The sequence below is a fragment of the Borostomias antarcticus genome (assembly GCF_949987555.1).
Source record: "Borostomias antarcticus genome assembly, chromosome: 6".
Classification (NCBI taxonomy): Eukaryota; Metazoa; Chordata; class Actinopteri; order Stomiiformes; family Stomiidae; genus Borostomias; species Borostomias antarcticus.
This window is the reverse complement of record NC_140239.1, coordinates 31,328,487-31,351,037: the sequence shown is the minus strand read 5'-3', so window position 1 is coordinate 31,351,037 and position 22,551 is coordinate 31,328,487. Positions and strand designations below refer to the sequence as shown.

At 43.2% G+C, this 22,551-nt stretch overlaps 1 protein-coding gene across 1 annotated transcript; it reads right to left on the bottom strand.

Moving 5' to 3' along the window:
- Positions 1-50: 50 nt before the first annotated feature.
- LOC311310640 (apolipoprotein B-100-like) lies at positions 51-16,635 on the bottom strand (the record flags this gene model as incomplete). Its single annotated transcript, XM_084440150.1, has 28 exons — positions 51-866; positions 968-1,157; positions 1,351-1,462; positions 1,568-2,255; positions 2,805-5,986; positions 6,228-6,601; positions 6,925-7,034; positions 7,514-7,677; positions 7,826-7,998; positions 8,099-8,309; positions 8,401-8,531; positions 8,648-8,830; positions 8,922-9,124; positions 9,232-9,390; positions 9,496-9,699; positions 9,812-9,991; positions 10,104-10,299; positions 10,442-10,653; positions 10,744-10,890; positions 11,756-11,870; positions 12,000-12,450; positions 12,738-12,823; positions 12,916-13,040; positions 13,143-13,295; positions 13,641-13,788; positions 15,043-15,188; positions 15,289-15,401; positions 16,584-16,635. The coding sequence occupies 28 exons, from the start codon at positions 16,633-16,635 to the stop codon at positions 51-53; spliced, it is 9,024 nt and encodes a 3,007-aa protein (XP_084296276.1).
- Positions 16,636-22,551: the final 5,916 nt, after the last annotated feature.

The following is a 22,551-nucleotide window of genomic DNA, read 5'->3' as shown; positions in this document are numbered from 1 at the left end:
GGACAGGTGGCAGTGTTTAACAGACTAGGGTCTTAGTTTATGAGGGCAACTCACTGGCGGAAGGGTAGGTTGATCTCAAGCTTTCTTCCGCTCACTTTTCCATAAGCTTGGGCCTCCACAGAAGCCTGCTGCAGGAAACCAGACATGGTGTTGTTGAACTGGCTTACTACAGACATAACCATGTCCACGATGTCCTCAAGTTCAATATTCAGGACACTCGTGTCTAGGCTCTTAAGGACACTGCTGACTACATCGAGTGTCCAATACCTCAGCAGATCCAGACGCCTGTTATAGATGTATATAGACGTGTTCACCTGTTCCAGGATCTGGCCTACAGTCATAACTTCACCAGTTGGCATATTGATCTCGATGTTGTTGATCATCTCAACCAGAATATTGATGTTCACCTTCAGGTTGGCAGACATCGCGTGGGTGATCTTCAAAAGCAAGTTAGCAATGCCTGTGTTTACCTTCTTGAGTACTTCAAGGAGATTGGTCATTTCCTCTGAGCCCGGCAGCTTGAATTGGATGTCTTTCAGGTAATTGAATGAATCATACAGTATGTCCCTAACTACACTGATGTATGTGTTAATGATGGATTGGATGATCAAAAAACTGATATCGTAGATATAAGTGGTGCTGACCAATAAGACAGTCAACCTCGTCAGTTCCTTGACATTTTTAGTGATCGAATGCTTGTCTTCAAAGTTGGTCAGGGTGGATGTGATGGCAGGCAGTCTCTCCTTAAGGCCCTGAAGCATGTCATCGGTGGCTTCCATATTGTAGGCAACATGGAGGTTCATCATGTCAGCATCCTGAAGAGACGTTCTGATGATCAGGATTTCAACATCATCCTCAGGGGCAGACTGTAGGATAGAGGAGAAATACAGTGAGCACAAAGCAAAAACAAGATGAAATTGAATCAGAGACCGGGTCTGTGGTGATGTGACATTTAAAAGGTACTCACAGCGTAACGGCTGTAGAGTCTAGCGTTCAGCTGAGCTGGAGTTCTGCCCTGGAGCTGGAGACCCAGGAACCCAGTGGATGGAGTAGAGATGGAAGCGCTGAATCCATTTCTATGGGCAGTGTAGCGGACGTTCATGTCAGTGAAGGTGAGGCTGGTGATGTCCATGTTCAGGGTGTTGCGTTGGGAGACACTGAAAAGATGCAAAATGTGTGGATGTCCATCAAACCGTGAATACTGTACTAATTTGTATGATGAAGATTCTACTTCATGCACTTTTTTTTCCTGATACTGTATGTACAAAGGAGAAAAAAAATCACACTCAAGCGAAAACAAAAAATAGGTATACTGTAAATGCTGCACTGTAAAATGCATTGATGTATTACCTCAAAGGTTCAGTAAGAACTTGCTGAATATCCATGGTCAGATCAGAGAGAGTCAGGATAAACTTGCCAGTCATGCTCAGGACATCCTCAATCTCAGTGAGGCTGATGGATCCTTCGGAAGGAAATTATGAAAATCATGTTATATTTCAAAGATGCATTAGCAGGTGTGTGGCTATTTTATAACAAAGAATGTCAGTTAAGTTGGGATTTTACTCACCATCCATGTCATAATCCGGGAAGACACTGAGAGAAGTAGTAGAGGATTTAAGTGTCACTTTCATGTCAGGGACAGCTCTCTCAAAGTCAACTGCCATGCTTGTGGTGTACATAGGAGTGACAATCTTGGCAGTGGAAGACATCTTCTGTTTGAAGGCTGACAACTCAACAATTGTCTTCTCAAAGTAGGAAATGTTCATCGATAAGGTTGGCTGAATCATGTTGATCTCATAATTGGCGGTCAGCGAGGTTGGTGCCAAGTCAATGGTGGCCTGTGCAACATGCCTTCCATAGGTGGTGAAGGGGTGCAAGTTGACCTCATTGTTGCTGGTGAACTTCAGAATTGCATACACACGACTCAGGGAAGCCTCCACAGCCAGGTTCTCATCCACATCAAAATCAAGGATCTTGGTCTCATCATTGTTGAGTTTAGCATTGGCAATGATCTTAGAAGTGGAGCGCAGACCATCAACATTCAAGTACACGTTAGCCTCATTGTCCAGAGTGGCCAGAATGAGGCCGTGGTCCAGCATTGTGCCATCAAGGTAGCCCTTGGTGAAAGTCTCCATGGAGATGTAGTCAAGGGTTCCATCCAGCTTCAGGCTGTGGTCAGCCGCTGCCTTGCCAACTGCATTGATCAAGGGCAGGTTGAAATCACCCTTTAGCTTCAAGGTGGAAGCAGCAATTACCTTGCTCTTGGTGTCAGCAACAAACTGTTGGTTGACCTCAAGGTTGAGGCTGTGCAGTGCAACTTTAGCAACTGTAGACACAGAGACATCAGCCTCCATGTTGTCTGTGTTCAGGCTGATTGAGCTGCTATGTGTTCCCTCAATTTGGGGGTTCTCCAGGGACAGAGCAGTGGCCAACTTTAGCCCTCTCTTGGTGGTCAGGCTGGTGGTGCCATCAAGCTTGGCCTTCAGGGCTTCACACACAGAAGTAGAGGTTGCACCTAGGCGTAAAACAAGGTAATCCTCAGCACTCAGCAGTTTAGCATTGGCAATGATCTTAGAAGTGGAGTGCAGACCATCAGCATTCAAGTACACGTTAGCCTCATTGGCCAGAATGAGGCAGTGGTCCAGCATTGTGCCATCAAGGTAGCCCATGGTGAAAGTCTCCATGGAGATGTAGTCAAGGGTTCCATCCAGCTTCAGGCTGTGGTCAGCCGCTGCCTTGCCAACTGCATTGATCAAGGGCAGGTTGAGATCACCCTTCAGCTTCAAGGTGGAAGCAGCATTTACCTTGCTCTTGGTGTCAGCAACAAACTGTTGGTTGACCTCAAGGTTGAGGCTGGGCAGGGCGACTTTAGCAACTGTAGACACAGAGAAATCAGCCTCCATGTTGTCTGTGTTCAGGCTGATTGAGCTGCTATGTTTTCCCTCAATGTGGGGGTTCTCCAGGGACAGAGCAGTGGCCAACTTCAGCCCTCTCTTGGTGGTCAGGCTGGTGGTGCCATCAAGCTTGGCCTTCAGGGTTTCAAACACAGAAGTAGAGGTTGCACCTAGGCGGAAAACAAGGTCATCCTCAGCACTGAGTCCAGCATTGGCATTCAGATTAAAGATGTTGATCTTGCCATGCACATCAACATTCTCAACATTAGCTTCACCATCCACAGCAGCATGGATACTGGCCTCCTTCCCATTGTTGTCAATGGTGAGGTTGTAGGATATTTGTATATATTCGTTGTAATTTTTGAAGCGAGCAAGTGCCATTGTGTTGATGTGTTGAACACCATGGTTGATGGTGGCAGAGTAGTCATTCTGGAGATCAATCTCGGCATTCAGGATCTCGGTAGTTCCCTTATTCTGGAAGTCGAAGACAACCTCCGCAGGACGAATCAGAACATTGATTGCGTTAGACAGGACTCCACTCATATCACCAACAAGCTCTGTGTCGTGGTTTACCTTCATCTGAACCCTCATGTCACTCAGACTAGCATCTCCAGATGCCACCACCAAGCTGCTCTTGATTGCTGGGCCATCTGCCTCAGAACGGGCATCAAATTTGATGTAACTGGGTATGACGCCATCAACAGACAATGTATGCTTCATTTTCACAACATCTATGTCTGTGACACCAGAGAATATCAACTTGATAGTGCGGGGATTGATATTAAATTGCAAGTCGCTCTTGTGGGTGCTCTCCTGAGAGTTGATCTTGGCAGAGCCCTCGTTTCCAATATTAAGTATAACTGTGAAGGCCTCTTGGCGAAGAACAGCCTTCTGTGTCAGAGAGGCCTCATTAGTGAAATCAATAATTGGGATGTTAATTCGGTGGTTGTAGGTTGTATCAAGAGAGGCAGTCATCCCACCATTCATAGCGAAAAGGGCATTGTTAACAAAGTCAGCAGTGTAGGGATAAATAGTGACCTTCACTGTGGTCTTAGCTGAGGCCTGGGCAGACAGGCCATAGAGGGTAACCGATGCCTGGTGTTCAACTGCAGCAGCAGAATGGGTGAACTTCAGGGTCTCTGCAACAATCACACGGCTCATTTTAGGGATAGCAACACGCATAGTTGAGTCCAGGTTGTAGTTGAGGATCTCAAAGCTGGGAGATGTGGCCTGTGAGGTTAGGGCAGCAGTAAACTGAGGCGTCATCGCATTTTGAGTTGCATTCTTAAGCTCAGCTGAGGTCTTAACGCTGTAGATGGGAGTGTTGACTTTGATCTCACCATACAGTTTACCGAAGTATGGGACTAAGACCTCACTGCTGATGGTTGGCAGCTGGTACCCAGGGATCTGAAGGGTAGGAATCTCCAGGAGCTTCTCAACAGGGACAGTGGGGAGGGCAGGGAAAGAGATCTCTGGAAGGGTGATTTCAATTGTCTTTATCATCTCATTCAGGTAAGGGATATATTCACTGATCATCTGGTTGGCATCATCCACATTGGCATTGTAGTTGAAAGACTTCATTTTCTGGACCACTGAATCAAGATATTCATTCAGATGCACAATCACCTGCTTCATCTCAGTATTTCTCAGGTAGCTGATGGCCACCTGAATAATTTCATCAGTTTTGGCTTCCAAATTGACAATAAAATCTGTCGAAATTCCATAAAATTCCTCAAGCTTAGCCTTGATATCCTCATTGTTGAGGAAGTTCTGAAGTACTTCTGCCATGCTCACAACATTAATCTTGATGCTTTCCAGGATTACTGACAAACTGTTAATCAATGGTAGCTGAATCATATGTCTCTCTGTGTTCTTATCGTACTTCAGGAAACTGGAGATGGTGAATTTCTGGTTTTCACTGGCTTCTGTGTTCAGGAGGTCAGTGAGGAGCGTGCCAGACACTTCCAGTCCAAGCCTTTCAGCATTGTTGTAGGCACTCACTGCCTGGTTGAGGGCATGGTTGTTCACCTTGGACTTCAACCTAAATGTAGCCGTCTGCTCCTGGGGAGTAATAAGTGTGTCCATCTTGTTCTCAACTGTGGTCTCCAGAGAAAAGCCATTATCCAACTGTTGGGTGACTGAGGCTTTGTATTCGTGGGAGCTGGCCAAAGCCAAGGGCTGTGCTTTCAGGAGTAATTTGCCATAGAGCTGAGCGCCATGCATTCCGTACAGGGTCAGGTCACCATCAGCATTGAAGATGGCATCAAGGTTGAAGTTGAAGGGAATGACACTGGCATGGATGGTGTGGTCGAAGCGGAGTCGCTGGGAGTTGAAGCGGGCATCACTGTAGATCGTGGCAGCAAGACCAACAACTTCGATCTCTAGGTTATGGCTCATGTGACTTCCAAGCAGCTTCCCAGTGGTGCTGCACTTAGCGTTGGCAGTCAGGTCAGCATAGTTGATCTCATAGGTGTGCTTGATCTCCTCCTCATTGTAGGTGCCATTCAGGCTTCCCGTGAGGTCCATCTTGTAGGGCTCTGCCTTCAACTGAGCTTCATTGACCAGGCTGGCACCCAGCAATTTGAAGTTATTGTTCACATTCATAGAGGCAGTGTTCACAGCCAGGCCATCGAAATCCACGGAGGCAGTGACTAGAGACTGGATGTGAGCACGGTCAGAATTGGTCTCCATCTTCAGAGTGACTCCTCCAGCACCAGCAGAGGCCTCAGCCTGGTTGCGGATATTCATGCCAAGAGCAAGTACATTTGTGTCACATTTCAGGGACAGCTGGTTCTCCTTGAAGGAAAGTTCAGCAACCTGGGTCAAGACGTCTTCAAATGCATTGGTGTTGGACACAACAGACAGCTCCCTATAGGCTACCTTTGCTGTGATGGTATTCTGAGCCTGAAGATCTACATTCAGGCCAATGGGACTTGTTGCTTTAATATTGCCGCTGGATTTCACATTGATCGTGTCTCCCAGTGTTGCAACTTCCGTAATACTGATGCTGGCATCAATAAGCGTATGCGCCACAGAGCTCATTATCTCGGCCTTGATGGAGTTGTCAGGGGAGCTAGCAAGCAGTCCAGAGCCTATACAGAAGAGAAAAGTAAACTAATACATTAATTCACATTCAGACAAAAATGAAAGATGAATAATTATACTGTATAATGTCTCACACAAAAATAGAATCAAAGCTCACTCACTCAGCTATTTATGCACATGAAAAAAGACAGACCATTCTTCTTGATCAAGTTCTTCTTGGATACATCATAAGCACAAGACCAACTAAATGATGTGTTCAACCATGTCCTTTGCATACTTTATTAGTACCTTTAATCCGGATGGAGAGAATGTCCACCTGGGAGCTGCCAGTCACATCAAACTTGGCTGAGTAGCTTGGTGTCTCAACGGCATCTTTGCCAGCAGATACAGAAGCCTCCAGATCATACAGGTTGCAGTGCACCTTGGTGGAAACCTCAGCTTTGCCAAAGAGAGGCACAAACACTGTAACGGTCTCAGGGACGTAGAGCTCAGGGATGGGGATCTGCATGGAGGGAAGCTCAAGGCCAAACTGGGGCAGAGACAGGTGTGGGGTAGTCAGGGCAAGGGGGAAGTTCAGCTCCTCTGTTGATTTTCCTCCAAGAGGCAGGGGAAGTGCAAAGGTGATGCGGGCATCGTTGAAGTAATAGGCAGCTTTGGCCTCACTGCAAGATAATGTTAGAACAATATCGTCAATTATAAATGAATTTGATTTCTGAACATGTGTACAGCTACATTGGTACATTATGCTGTTATACTTATTGTTTGCTTGTATAAAGAGAGGGACACATAGCAATATTATGCAATATGTCTATTAAACCCCACAATCCTTTTAAATATATTAATATATAAAAGCTTTTAAAAATAAACCATTCAAAAAGAAGCTACTGCTTATATTTTTATTACATTTAGGTTCATGGGTTATTCTTAGGTGAGGCAGCACCCCCCAAGTCAGCATTTTTCTAATTTTGTCATAAATGTAACTTACGCGTTCAGGAACAGGTTCTCAGGCAGAGAAAGCTCCGGCATCGCAGGTATTCTCAGGTTCTGCAAGTAAGGGACATCAGCGGCGTATCCCTCCAAGTAGTCGTTGGTTGCCTGTTTAAGAAATACTACTTGTTTAACACATATTTCAATCTTTTTAATAATAGAGACAAAAAGGTTCTGCACACTTAAGTCCATGCAAGTATCATTTAAAAGCCTAATAGCCAAGCTTTCGGTCTATGACGGGCGTCTGTAGCTCAGTTGGTAGAGCGGGTCGTCCAGTGATTGAAGGGTCAGTGGTTTGAATCCCAGCTCTGACTGTCCACATGTTGAAGTGTCCTTGAGCAATACACCTAACCCCAAATTGCTCCCAATGAGCATGTTAGCACCTTCCATGGCAGCTACCGCCGTGAATGAGAGGCCATTGTAAAGCGCTTTGAGTGCCGCTAAGGTGGAAAAGCGCTATGTAAGTGCTGTCCATTTACTTCATCCGGGCATACATCTTAAATCTTTTAATCTTAAGCATAAATCTTTATAATAATAAATAAAGTAGTCATTGAAAGGGATTCTTAAATACTACATTTTATATTTACCTCCACAGACTTGGTGAGGATATGACGGACCTTTCTGTCAGCCTCCCCCACCTCCATATCAAGGACACCATTGACCAACTTCTCAATTGCCTCAGCCTGAGGAAGAGTCTTCTGGATCTGTGAGTTCATGTCAGACTTGACCTCAGCTTCAATCTTGCTGTCATCTAGAAAATTATAGAATTCAAATTCAAATAAAATGAACACAAGAGGAATGTTGCTGTGTATATTACTTCTGATTTGTATAATGATATAAAGTTGATAGTTCACATCAGGGAAATAAGTTAGTAGATGGAGTGAATGTGAAAGTTCTACCATATTTCAGGGAGATCTTCTGCACTGAGGTGGTCACTGGGAGCTTGATGTCACTCTGGAGCACCAGTTCCAGTGCCTCATCACCCTTCAGATTGGCCGTGACCGTGGCATCAGCGTGAAGTGAAGGGACAAGCAGCTGGACCTGTAGCATAGCGTCCCTCATGGCCTGAATTCTGGAGGAAGGAAAACCATGAGCTTCTATTCTGGGTGATAACGAAACACAAACCGATCCAAAGGACTGCAGAAAGGTGTTGGAGTGCACAGTCAGCTTACTTGGCACGGCCAACCAGAGACAGCTGAGGGATGTTCTTGTTGATAAGGTCAATGGAGATGGAGTGGGTTCCGTGGCCCTTGGTGTTGCCATCGACAACGCCCAGTCTGAGTCCAGCCTCCACGTCATAGTCGGGGATCTGGATGTCAGTGGTGAGGACGTTCTTCCTGCGGTTGTACTTCACGGTCGCTGTGGCCTCTGTGGGCTCAGCACCTGTTTCCAGGTTTAAAATGAAAGGATTCAGTCACCAACAAATACAATGCATATGTTGGATTAATTGTATTTCACATTTTGAAAGTTATACCTTCTGCCTTCAGGACCATCTTCACAGTGTCAACCTTCTGGAGACCTTCATCTCCCTCCATGAGGAGTGCGTAGGCAATGGTGGCAGTGTATTCAGACACATCTCCAGTGGGGTGGAGCTCCACAGAAAGCCTTAGAAGAATTGGTTTCAATTTAGAATACAGACATTTTCTCATTCAAATGAGGAACACATTATGAATACAGTATGTGTTTGGAAATCATGTGGATTGGTCATTTCTAGTACTTACTTGCTGTCACCAGTGAAGGGGAAGTAGGGGGCAGTAGCGTGAGAGCTAGCATCAGTGTATTGCAGGACAGTGCAGTACTTCATTCCAGCGATGACAGGGGAGCACTCAGAAACATCTACTCTATCCTCCACCATAGGGGGGATGGTCTTCACCTCAGCAGAGGTCACGGCTACCAGGGAGTTGCTGTAAATGAGGTAGAGAAAGGTTTGAGTTCATGCTGTTATTGGTTAATGTTGGTTTCCACCCGTTTTCTCAGATTGGTATTGAGACTTACGTGACGCTGATGAGCTTGGTAGGGCTCTGGGGAGCAGGGATGGTCAGCTTGACCTCGCTTCCAGACATGGCGATCTTAGCTCTGAGGCCACTCTCATGGTACAGGTTAGTGTGCATCTCCAGTCCAGACATGACGTACTCAGGGATGTGAGAGCCAACCTGGGTCACAAACTCAACTCCAGCAGAGGGCATGAAGGAGAACGCCTGTAGGAAAGAAACCAGGCACAATGTGTCAAACAAATAGAATATGTTGTAAAAAATGACAGCGATAAGTGCTTTCACCAAATTCACCGAATTATGTTTGAAATTACCATATCAGGGCCATTCAGAGCCATGCCTCCCTTGACACCAGGGGTGAAGGTACCAGACAGGGCAATCCTCAGAGGCACACCAGTGGCAGTTGGCAGGAAGAATTCGTTGTCCATGAACATGTAGTGAACAAAGATTTCATTTTCCTCCTTGGTCATCAGCTACAAGTAGAAATTAGATAGAGGTAATTCACAGACACATGGTTTTGTCATGGTAAAATTGCCACAATCGTAGTTGTTCTGGGATATTGGAGGAATTGTACATACTTCATTGCGGAACATCTTGATCAAGTTGTCCATCATGAGACCAGCAGAGAAGGCCATCTCCTCCATGTCTTTGGTCTTGAGGTATCCCAGCTCATTTCCCAGCAGTCTCAGGTAAACCATAGCCTCAGGGGATTCCTGAGCCTTCAGGTTCTTCACCAGTTTTTTGACGTTTTTAGCGATTTCCCTCATGAGATTCTGAGAGGCGTACAACAAAGCATATCAGTACAGAAGTCAGTTAGTTACATTGATCTGTTTCTTGCAATAATTAGGGTCATTTGATAAGGAACCAGAATGAGGACAGAATGATTTTCAATACTTGTCTCTTCTGCCTGTCAGCCTTCAGAGTGGGAAGCACGGTCTTCAAAACCTCATTGACCATCTGGGGCATCTTATCAGAAACAAAGTAGATTGTCTTCAATGCTATGTCAGGAAAGAAGCCATCCTTGCCAAACAGGGTCTCCACGGTAGGCTCCAGTCCTTTGCCCTCAATGCCAACCTTAAAAGTAAACAGAGAAAGTATTGTTGATATTAAAGTCAAAAAGTTGCTAAAACTCCCTAAAGAAAGGGAGCAGGGAATGCTAAACCACTTTTTTATTTCGTTTTTTTACCTCCATTATGTCAATATCAAAGCCGAATGCCTTCAGGGTCATCTCGAGCATGACTTCCTGGGGAAGGTAGCTGGTGCCCTCAAAAATCATGTTGCCTTTCACAGATCCGATCTGGTAGTTGCGGGAGAACTTGGTGGCGTCCATGACGGTTCCAACCTCATTGCCCTGCAGAGCATCAAGGATCTTCTGTCTCAGCCTGTAAGAGAAGGAAGGATGGATTGTTTGAGCAAAGTAATGATGGCAAAGAAACAATAAAATAAGAAAGGCTAAGATAGAGTAGCTGGAGTTTGTTACTGTATTATATATTTCGATAGGTACACTGTAGCATTTTCACATACTGTAGGGTTTCAGGTGTGGTGGAGGCCAGGATGTTGGTCAAATGGGAGATGACAAAGCTCTTAGCCTGCTGGTTCTCCTCAATGGGCAGGGCTGCGGCCAGTTGAGCCAGTTCACTTGGCTGGGGGTCCTTCATCAGCACCAGATAGGCAGCAACACGCTTCTGCAGGGGGCTAGCACCATCCAAAAGCACCTGCATGAGCACCTTTCTCCCCTGTGACAAGGAAATAAAATAGAATAGTTAGGAATGGTAAGAACAAAAGTTGTGTTCTCGTTTGTTGATTTTTCTTTTAGTTTAACTCACCTCCGCAGGGACAGGGGTCAGTTTGTAGGCCTGGATGGCCGCCTGCTGGACCTCCGGGGAGGCGGCGGGCTGGTTCACACACTGGATCACAGCGGTCCTCAGGGCCGGGCTGGCAGCTCCCATGGCAGCAGCCATGTTACCAATAACCTGGGAAGTGGAGCAAAAAGTCAATTTATTATCATCCTGTCCCAGTGATGGAACACACAGGGGGAAGTTACAGTGACAAAAGTAGAGCTGTCAACGTTAACGCGTTAACGCTCGTGATTAATGTGGAAACTTTAAATGTGTTAAAAATAAATGTAATTTAATAATATATAATGAATATAAGACGTTCACATTCGGCATGGTGAATTTAGTTTCAAAAAGCTTAAAGATGGAAGTTTAGATTTAAAAAAAAAACGTATTAAATATTGCAGTGATGTCTTTCCACCGAAGCAAGTTAAGTAAAAACAACAACTCTTGATTCCTCCACTAATGCCGAGCTCACACTTCAGGAGGAGAGATCTGGTCTGGACCGTTGGTCGGTACCGATGTTCGGCCCAGATGATCTTTTAATGTGAGGGGTTTACAGATCTAATCTTAAACCTTCCGAAAGTTGTTTGATATTTAGATTATCACCGTCAGTACTTTACAAGCGAGACAGTGGTTTGTTGCTCCTTCGGGCACGGAAATATCCTGTAGTGTGTGATGAGATGTTATTTTAAAATCTTTTAGTGTGTGCTTCTTTGGGATTTGCGAGAAGAATATCTGTTAAGATTCTCCTTATGTGTGTGATGCAACCCGATTTCAAAATTGGTTAGGATGTTAGGCTACTACCTACTTTGTTTTGCTTTTTTTTTTCCGAACACCATATAGGCTATTTGTTTCATCTTCCCCCCAAAATACAAGTAAATACTAGTATTTTAAACTTGTGATTAATCATGATTAATCACAGCTTATTATTGTCATTAACTCAATTAACATTTTTAATTAATTGACAGCCCTATAAAAAAGCCAACGATCAGCTGCTCACCCTCAGGGTCATGAAGGTCTGTTCCTTGTCACCAGAGCAGTCACCCAACTGGGTGACCATGAACTCAGCAACACTGTAGATCTCAGGGGTCACTTTTCCTTCAGCCTTATAGAAACTGGTGAAGAACACAATGACATTTGAAATCAGAAAAACAATCAAGGAACTCATAGTCCAACGATTCTAATACAATAGATGTCCTTTCAGAAATTACTTCATAATTTGTTTTAGGGAGTTGTTCACTCACCTTTTGACAGCGTTGCTCAGGGCATACATGATGGACCTGCTCTGCTTGTACTGAGCCATAGCCAGCATGTCCTTGACCAGGAGGGCAGAGGGGTGGGGCAGCAGGCCCATGGCGAACACCGCGGCATCAACCTCAATGGCAGAGTCATCAAAGGTCCGGAGGATCTGCATGATAGCACTTCTGCACTCTGGGGTGCCGCACTGGGCCAGAACCTGGTATGTCAGGGGTCCGGAAACCTCCAGGGCTTCTGGGATTGCAGGGCTCAGGGTCTCAGACTTCATTCTACGGACCATGCTCACAAGCTTCTGGAAGAGGTGGGCCCTCTTCTCTCCATTGTTGGTCTTGGACAGAGTGGCCAGTTCTCTCAGGATGTCCAGAGCAGCATCCTTGTCCTGGACGGCATCCATGTCTTCAGCAGCCTCCATGGTCAGACCCTTAAGGTTGGCCTCATCTGCAGAAAGGCAAAGAGCAGGTTAGGCATGATGTAAATCATACTTTTCTGTCATCGATTTCAAAAAGGCATTTGACTCGATACACAGAGGCGCGATGATCAAGATACTTAAGGCCTACGGTGTCCCTTCCAATCGGGCCATAGAGACCATGTACACAGGTACAAGAGTCAAGATGGCGACCCTAGATGGCAACAGTGAGGAGTTGGACGTCCTGACTGGGGTGTTGCAAGGGGACGCCTTCTACTATCTATCCCAATAATGACATGACTTCTGAGATCATACTTACTGCGGTCAAAGACTCTGTCATTGTATTTGGACACCTCCAGCAGAGTCAGAGTCTGTTTGCCAGTGTTGGTAACCCCATATTCTCCTCTGTAGGAAGACGACAGATGGTAAATACATGGTATACTGAATGGCACTTCTTTGAAAGCATTTAGTGGGATATTGGGGCGGATGGGACTCACTTGTGAGAGAAAGGCACCAGGATGTGCTTCTCAGTGCAGGTGCCAGAGGTCATGTGCTTCTTATTATTGTCAAACTTGTAGTTGCAGGTCTGGGAGCTCCTGACCAGCTGGGCAAGAGGGTAGTGCTGTAGGAGGGAAAATGCAATTGATATTGTTTTGGATTATAGTGAGGGGTGGAGTTGAATTTCACAATGCAGCCAATAGGTATTGCTGTCTGGTAGTCTCACCATGCCAGAGATGAGAGCCAGGGGGCTGGTGTGATCCCTCTGGGGGATGAAGCTGTCGCATTTTGAGAGGTCTCTGGAGAGGATGATTTCAGTGGCGATGGCCTCCCTAGCGTTGACAGAGGAGATGGTCTTGCACATGCCGTGGATGGTGGGCTGAAGGAGGGTTAACAGAAAAGGTCAGAGGTCAGGGGTCAGTGATATTTTGACCGATGTTCACTTTTAGAATTAGTGGTCATTAGGCACATTAGATGAGATAAGTATGGACTATAAATAATAATAATAATAATAATAATAATAATAATAAAACATTGTATTTAAAGATGTCTTTCAGGACACTCAAAGTCGTGTATAAAGCATGATAATATATACAGTAAAAAGTACAACAACAGTAAGGCAAATAAAAACGAGGACAGTAGAGGTCAGAGGGCAAAGGGAGACGGACATTTAGGAGGGGGGATGGAGAACAGACAACTGGCTTGATGAATCAGATGGACGTACCAGCTCCTTGTTCTTGTCCTCCTCCAGCAGGGGCACAGCGAGGGCAGAGACGATTCCTCTCTTGATGTTCAGGATGGTGATGGACTCGTCCTCCTCAGGATACAGTTTCACATCGTACACTCCCTCAACCACAACCTTCAGAGGATACCTGGACAAGAGTGGGAAGAGAATTGTCATTTACTTCAGGAAATGCAGTTTACTTCTGGAATTGTATTATGATGGGCCCACACAAGACTGAGAGAGTTATGGAAGAGCATTAGGGCCAACAGCCCAGTTTTTTTTTTTTTTTTTAAGCTTCTGAGTTTAAAGTCAGGAATTCTTACTTTTTTCTCAGAAGTTATTTCTGACTTTTTTCTCAGACATTCTGTCTTTAAAATCAGAAATCCTGAGGTTTTTTCTCAGAAATTCTGATTTTAATCTCAGAAATTCTGACTTTAATCTCAGAAGCTTAAAAAAAATGTAAACTCAGTTGTTGGCCCTAATGCTCTTCCGTAGAGAGTAGAGTGGTCAGGTGATGTCATTTTATAGACTTTTTTTTTTTTATAGGCTTTACCATTGTGGGGTGTAGTCCAAAATCCCTATGGAAAAATGAATATGATTTGCGAAAAATGCTAAAAATAAGTTGTGTTTAACAGAGACTCCCAGAATAGAGTACCTTTTGTTCAAAAACTTCAAATACATCATTGAAGATGAGTTTTGTGAATTTTGAAGCCCTTAGTTGATTCTGAGGTCGATGTTGTTGAGTTATGCTAACTAGATTATTATTGAAACTAGACTACAATAGTCGAATGGCCGCCATATTTTCATAGCCTGAGCTAGTCCTAGATATCGTGGGGATTTCCCGAACTGAATAACTGAATACCCTGTAGTCCTGTAATTAATAAACACAAAACTGCCTTGCTAGCTCAATCTTGTTGTAACTAAGATATCTGCTGGAATTTTTTTTATCCATGGGCAGATTTAATTATCATGAACGTGAATTTCATTTTTATGCATTTTCATAGCTACAGTGTAGCACAGTAAAAATTGTGGCATGTCCGAAAGACATTTGACTCATGTAGTCCAGCTTCAAATATGGTTGGCTTATCCCTAGCAACATCAACTTCAGGGCCAATTACATTAAAGGCTTCAAAATTCACAAAACCCATCGCCAATGATGTATTTAAACTTTTAGAACAAAACTCTTTTCTGGGAGTGTCTGTTAAACACATACCTTATTTTCAGAATTGTTCACAAATCCCACTCATTTTGTCCATAGGGATTTTGGACAACACCCCACAATTCCAGCAAGTGACGTCAGACCTCCCCACTCTATAGGCACGATATATGACGATGTGTCTGCACAAGACTGACAGAATAGGCAGGGTTTAGGTGCAAAACAGGAAGTGACAGAGATGCATACTTCTCCATGGCAGCAGCAAAGGCATCGGAGCCGGCAGCAGGTCCAAACACAGGGTGGCCCTCTGCGTCCGTGTCGACCACCTCACTCAGGCTACAGCCTGTGGTGCGCAGGATGTAACTGCAACTCTGAGGGACTTCGATCTCCACCTGTAGAGGAAGGCACAGATTTTAGACTGTTGCCTGATGACTATGTTGGTGCCAGCTAAGGTTATATTCAGGTGAACGGCCTGTGAGGCATCTACTCTACCTTGCAAGAGCCCTTAGGTCCAGTCCTGAGCTGGGAAGCTCCGTTGATGGCATTCAGGGACTCGGCCTCATACTGGTATTCATACTTACGGAAGGCCTTGTACCTTTGTGCCACTAGAGGAGAATCACAAGGATAACTGTGTTCAAATTGTGAAAATTATCCACCTAAGCCACCCATCTACATTTCAGACACTGATGTATACTCCCTGTATATTTTATGTAAATAATGTTTCTGGAATGCCTTGTACTACTAAGGTAACTAAAATGTGTTACAACTTACACAAGCATGTTGGTTGATCTTTGTGCTCTTCCTGAGCATCTGAGAGGAGAAAAGCATAATCAGAGACCAAAGCAATGCAATTCAAAATGTATAAATCGTAGAATAAATCTGATACACATTACACTAACACATAACATTACTACACTGTAAATTCAGATTCTCAAATGAAAACATCAAGGTGAAATACGCCTTCACCTTGCAATCAAAGACTACAAAATATTATTCGGTGATATATGATATAAAATAAGGTAAAACTGAAGATTTCCTCTTAAAGGACAATGCTCGTTTTTGACAACCTGGACCTTATTTATGACATATTATAAGACGTTTGACTCACCGTGATCACTTTGGTGTAGTTCGGAGCCATGTAGAAGAAATTTAAAATCCAGCGCGAGCCAGTATATCCATGTAATGGCGGTGGTCGGGGCACTTAGAATGCAGTTTCTAAAAAATCTATTTTCTGCCGCGAAACGGTTGTTTTCATTAATCTGTCTTGATGAATCGCTAGCTGTGCTTACATAGAGCATATAGGCCTGTTGTGGTTTTTCACATGCCTCTGTAATATGATCTTTAGAAACGTCTTTAGACACGAAATAGCTTCCTCACTTGCTCCAGCACGCATGCGCACAGCGTGCTGGAGCAACGATTGCGCGCTGTGCGCATTAGTGCTGGAGCATTACATCATATTACATCATATTACAGAGGCATGTGAAAAACCACAACAGGCCTATATGCTCTATGTAAGCACAACTAGCGATTCATCAAGACAGATTGATGAAAACAACCGTTTCGCGGCAGAAAATAGATTTTTAGAAACTGCATTCTAAGTGCCCCGACCACCGCCATTACATGGATATACTGGCTCGCGCTGGATTTTAAATTTCTTCTACATGCCTCCGAACTACACCAAAGTGATCTCGGTGAGTCAAACGTCTTATAATATGTCGTAAATAAGGTCCAGGTTGTCAAAAACGAGCATTGTCCTTTAAGGTAGCAGAGGTCAGAGTGTAACTCACAAGCCAAGACAAGGGTGCTAAGAAGCAAAAGGCCGAGCTTGGTGTCCCCCATGATGGGTTCACTGAAGCTCTCTCCTCTGGCGAGTACTCAGGCAGGACAGATTCCTCAGGTCCAGCGGTGGGATTTTATACCTCTCAGCGCTGCCCGTGGGGAGGAGAGTAGGAGTCCCGGAGAAAAGCACTGCCCCAACTCCAAAGTCCACCTGTCCGGCCTGTGTGGAGGGAAAAAGGCAAGCGGTGCAGTAAGGTCACTGAGGAGCACAGCGGCTGGATTTCAGAACTAGACGTTTTTGTGCAGCTAAGACAAAATGGAGGATTCTTCTTAAAAAGAAATATACTAATCGTAATTGTTATAACTGTGTTATAAAAATCGATAAATGCAATTCCACAAACGTTCCTATCAAATTGCCATGAAATGAGCTGCAGACAAAATGTTTAGTACTGCTTTTGCTTTAAAAGGACTGATCGTGTGTTGCTGAGGGAACCTCTGTTGTACAGTCTTAGCTCTCTTTTTTCTCGAACAAGATACAGAGGAGATTAATGCTTGCGCTCAGACAAAGGTCATAAGAAAAAAAAAAGTATCACCCAGGGGCCGGATAAGTGAGCTGTAAAAATTCTTCCCTGACCCCTCTCAACGAGGCGATCGAGCAAGCTCCTGGATGTTTGTCTACCGGCTAAGAACATTTATAAAAACAACAAGCCCGGTTAAAAACAGCATTAATACAAGAATCGTTTTTGTAGCCCCAGATAGCAGCAGGATGTCAGGACTCAAACAGTTTAGTATAACATTTCAAGGGAAAGCCGCCCATAGATTTACATTTGGCTGTGACTGCACCCACTGCTCTGTCTGCATTGCTAGATGCTTGACGGTTTGGTTATAATGTCAGAACTGTGTTATGATCAGCCCCAAATATTTATACTCATTAACAACCTCCAGTGGAAACAGTCGTCAGGAAAAGCTGAACATACCATAGTTAGGGGCGCTGATGGATTTCTAAAATGCACCACCTTTGTTTTGTCAACATTTATGTAAAATGTCCAATCTTGACACCAGCTAGAGCATCGCTTGTAATTTTACTTTTACTCCAGAATCGTCTGGGAACCAATCTGTTAGACATCAATGTAAACGAACACATTTCCATACAGAGCAGTAAGGCAGTTCAGTATATTGCAGTTCAGTATATTACGTAAGTCAAGGCAAGTTTATTTGTAGAGCACATTTCAGCAACAAGGCAATTCAAAGTGCTTTACATGAGACATCAAGACAAAGTGCAAGAAACACATAAAAGGTCATATAAAACGAAATGTAAAAAAATGACATTTAAAACAAATTGCAGGAAAAATAAAATACAAGAATAAACATTACAGTGCAGTGTATGAATTAATAATTATTTGATTTAATAAAAAGCAGCAGCAAAAAGAAAAGTCTTCAATCTTGATTTTTTAAAAACTGAGAGTTGCAGCAGACCTGCAGTTTTTCTGGAAGTTTGTTCCAGATATGTGGAGCATAAAAGCTGAACACTGCTTCTTCATGTTTTGTTTTAACTCTGGGGACAGAAAGCAGGCTTGCTGAACCCAGAAGGTTGTGTCATGTGTTATTTGACTAGCTAGGTGGTCAGCTGGATAATCAATTATTTTTAACAGTTGCAAAGAAGCGCCAAAGAGTTCACTGATGAAACGACAGTATCACTCACTGTGACACAATCAAACAGCTGCCCTCCAATTGATATGACCCATACTGATACAGGGTGGCACTAGCAGACAGGCATGTCCAGTCCTCTCCACAACAGAGCACAATGGCTGACCCCTCTGGCCATATAAATCATGCCGAGTAAAGGCCATTGTTTTATCAGCTGCTCTAAAAAGATAAACGTTATTATGAGATATGATGACATTATGCAAGCACTTCTCAGGTATAGGGATCAGTTTCACTTCTCATGACCTGGAGAAAAGAAAGAATGACACCATCGTAATTCTGTCATGCTCTAAAACGACTCTTTTCTGATTTCCTGATTTCTGATTTCTGATCGCGTAGATTTCCTCTACGCGAGCCATTCTTTCGGTTTTCAAATACGTGGTCTGTAGCCTCTGTAATATGATCTTTACACGCCTCTCCCCCACTTGCTCCAGCACGCATGCGAACAGGCCAGCGCGCAGACTGGCTATTCTCCCTCACATTCTCTGCGCTACGATCGTAGTTGGTGCCGAGAATATTGTCGTCGTCATTCGTCAGCAACAATCCGATCGTAGCGCAGAGGGGAGAGGCGTGTAAAGATCATATTACAGAGGCTACAGACCACGTATTTGAAAACCGAAAGAATGGCTCGCGTAGAGGAATCTCAACTGTCGATTCATGCAATCTGATTGATGAAAACAACCGTTTAGCGGCCGAAAATGGATTTTGAGAAACTGCATTCTCAGTGCCCCGTGCGCCGCCATTACATGGATATACTGGCTCGCGCTGGATTTTAAATTTCTTCTACAGGCCTCCGAACTACACCAAAGTGATCTCGGTGAGTCAAACTTCTTATAATATGTCGTAAATAAGGTCCAGGTTGTCAAAAACGAGCATTTTCCTTTAAATTGTGGTGCAATTCCGCTTTAGTCAGCATTATTTTCCACATATTACAAGATTTAGGCTAATGTTCATAAATACTGTACATTGTCAAACAAAGATCATGTGGTCTCCAATGTTTTTAACTCATCCTGTAAGTTATGTGTCCACTGACACCAGGACAGTGGAGTCATTGCCCATCTTTCGCCGCAGGCTGAAAACTCACCTCAAGAAGTAGGTTACGGCCCTGACCCGACCTCCTAGCACACGTTTAGCTCAGCACAAGGTTAGGCTCTTAGATGCCTGTTTAAAAAGATGAGTTCTGGTGAGTAGTAGTACACTTGACTACATTGAATGCCGTCGTCTGGGATAGAATAGTCTTTTGAATGACTGTAAATGTAATGTTAAATGCAGAAAATGCATAACATTTGAATGTAAATGTATAGGGGCCTAAGGGCATAATATTGAAATAGAAAAATGTAAAGTAAAAGCAGTAGTTATATCTTCTCACTACTATGTTCGAAATAACACCATAAAAAGTCAAGAAATACATTTAAAATCCTGTAAGGTTCAGGTTAAAATCAGGTTGAAGCTAAAACAAAAATGTCCATGTAATGTAGCTCAATGACCTAATTAAGTTATTCAGCTCTTATTTTAGCTTCAGCCTGATTTGGAATGATTCATTAAAAGTATTCGATTGTTTTAATTAAACCATAAGACCTACTGATCCTATTTTCAAAATACTCCAGCTTGAATAGTAGGCCATTATGCCACGTTGGCCCTGTTATCACTATATCGATTTCTACAAAATGTATTTTGATGCATAATTGTTCCTTTATTCTTTATTCTTTATTTCAGATGCCCATTAGTCACTGCCTCAGTAGCGACTATTCTTCCTGGGGTCTGGGGTACAATATAAAAAATCAGATATCAATAAAACCATTATAAGAAATGAAAAGAAAATACATTTTACCCAGTATGACCACCTTTGACTTTAAAGATTTTTTGTGCCTCAATGAGTAATTTCCACAATAAGTATTTCAGTAGACCTATGGTTCTCCTCAATGAAGACATGCAGTAGGCAGACACACATCTAGGATACAGATAAGTTGCAGAATGTGTATGTTTGAATTGAACACATAATGCCATCCTCAACATTATGCTGACCTCAGTTTATTTCTCTGTTGACCCTTAATTAGACACATACAGCTGAACACTCAAACAGGAAAAACACTTTAGTAGAACAAGTCATAGCTGATGTAGATTTTTGGCAGGACATTTCATTCTGTTCTGTTTTCCCTTCATTGAACATGGCCCCATGGACTTTCCTCCGACATCACCCTCCTGTTCCAAAGTCTTCATGAACCATGTGAGGAAACGCAGAATCCGTCTCCCCACGTTTGGTAACATCATTATTTCATAATTACTGAAAAATAATAATGATTTAACTGGTTCAATAACAAGAATGTATCTACAACTGCACCCCATTAACCAATGTATTAATAAGTATTGACACTTGAGGAATATCAAATTATTCTGGTCTCCTGGGATATCAGGGGTTTGTATGGCCCTGTACATTTATGATCCCTCTTTTATAAAGATATTTTAAGGCTTTATTACGAGAGGACAGTGTAGGTGACAGACAGGAAAGGTGGGAGAGAGAGAGAGAGAGAGACATGCAGCAAAGGGCGTGGGCCGGATTCGAACCCCCCTAACCCCCCTAACCCCCTTCCCTAAAGAGGCTTTTGATTTTTGCCAGGCCGCCTTTGTAAATAAGAACTTGTTCTTAAATGCTTGCCTGGTTAAATAAAGGTTAAATTAAAAAAGAATAAGAAAAATCTCCTGTGTGTTATTCACCTCCCTATCCTTGGCAAAGAATTGACGTTAAAATGTTGCTTTTGGTTTATAAAGCACTGAATGGTTTAGGAACAAAATATATTTCTGATCTGCTGCTACGTTATGAACCATCCAGACCTCTCAGGTCGTCTGGCACAGGACTGCTTTCTGTCCCCAGAGTTAAAACAAAACATGGAGAAGCAGCGTTCAGTTTTTATGCTCCACATATCTGGAACAAACTTCCAGAAAACTGCAGGTCTGCTGCAACTCTCAGTTCTTTTAAATCAAGACTGAATACTTTTCTTTTTGCCGCTGCTTTTTATTAAATCAAATAATTATTCATTCGTACACGGGAACTGCTATAAGACCTGTGTTATAAATCAATAAATACAATCGCTGGCTATCAGGGTGTTATTGTGATGGTTTAACAAACACAGAGGTAGGAAGAGCTGGCTGGACATCTGCAACTAACGTTACAATGATTTCTGTAATGTTAGCTGTTTTGCTGCTAATGCGAGTTTGATTTTGTATCCGTTTATGCCCGAGAAACAGAAGTTGAACCAACAGCAGCAAAATATCTAGTTACAGGAATCATCACTGCATCACTGCTTTAGCCATCGACAGCTACAGTTAATATTATGGAAGCTGCTGCTAGTTATGAGCTCATGAGCTAAATGGCTATCATGGTCTTATTGTGCTGGATTAGCATTGGAAGCATTGGAGCTGATGTGACCAGGAGACAAGAGATCTTAATTTAACAGATGTTAGATTACATGTCATTTCAGTTCACAGTTATTTGCAGCATGGCTAGCTGGTTCCATCCTACTAACCAGTCCTGAGGAGAAACAAGCTGGCCTCAGCCCATAAACCAGGCTGGGCTTGGTCTAGTTTCCTCTAAGGCCTTTAAATAGGCTGATTATTCTTATGTATTTTCTTATGTATGTCTATAGGCCCAGTAAGTCGGCTCCGATCTATAGTTTCCCTATACCTTGGAAATTAAGCATCCATGCATCCAAATGATGATTTAATTGCATGTACTGCCATTAGGTACATCATTAAAATTTATAACAATCATCTTTATTGGGGGCCTATATGTAATAATCCAATGTTTAAAAAGCACATTTATACCTGATCATGGCAAATGCGTTCTGCATTTCTCCAGATTGCAAAATGTAGCCTATTAAATAAACAACATATGATTAAAAATTATTTTTAAAAATATATATACATATACTTTCAAATTGTAAGAATAATACTAGCCTAGCTTAATTTTCTTTGACGGACTTGGGCTTCTGTCCTGTGGCTGTTAAAATAAATGGTGCCTTATGCCATAAAAATTATGTTTTAATATGAACCATATAATTTAGGAAGTAATTCTATTTTACTGTAGTTATATATTCTATAATATTCTATTATTTTTGTAACAATAAGCTTCGCGATTGCTTAGCCTAGCCCATCTGCTGGACTGTGCCTTAATGTCCTCTCTCTTGACTGTCGTGTTTGTAAAGACGCAACGCGGGACTGTCGTGGAACTTGACTCATGAATGGCTAAAATCACTCACGGCCCCGGATAGGATA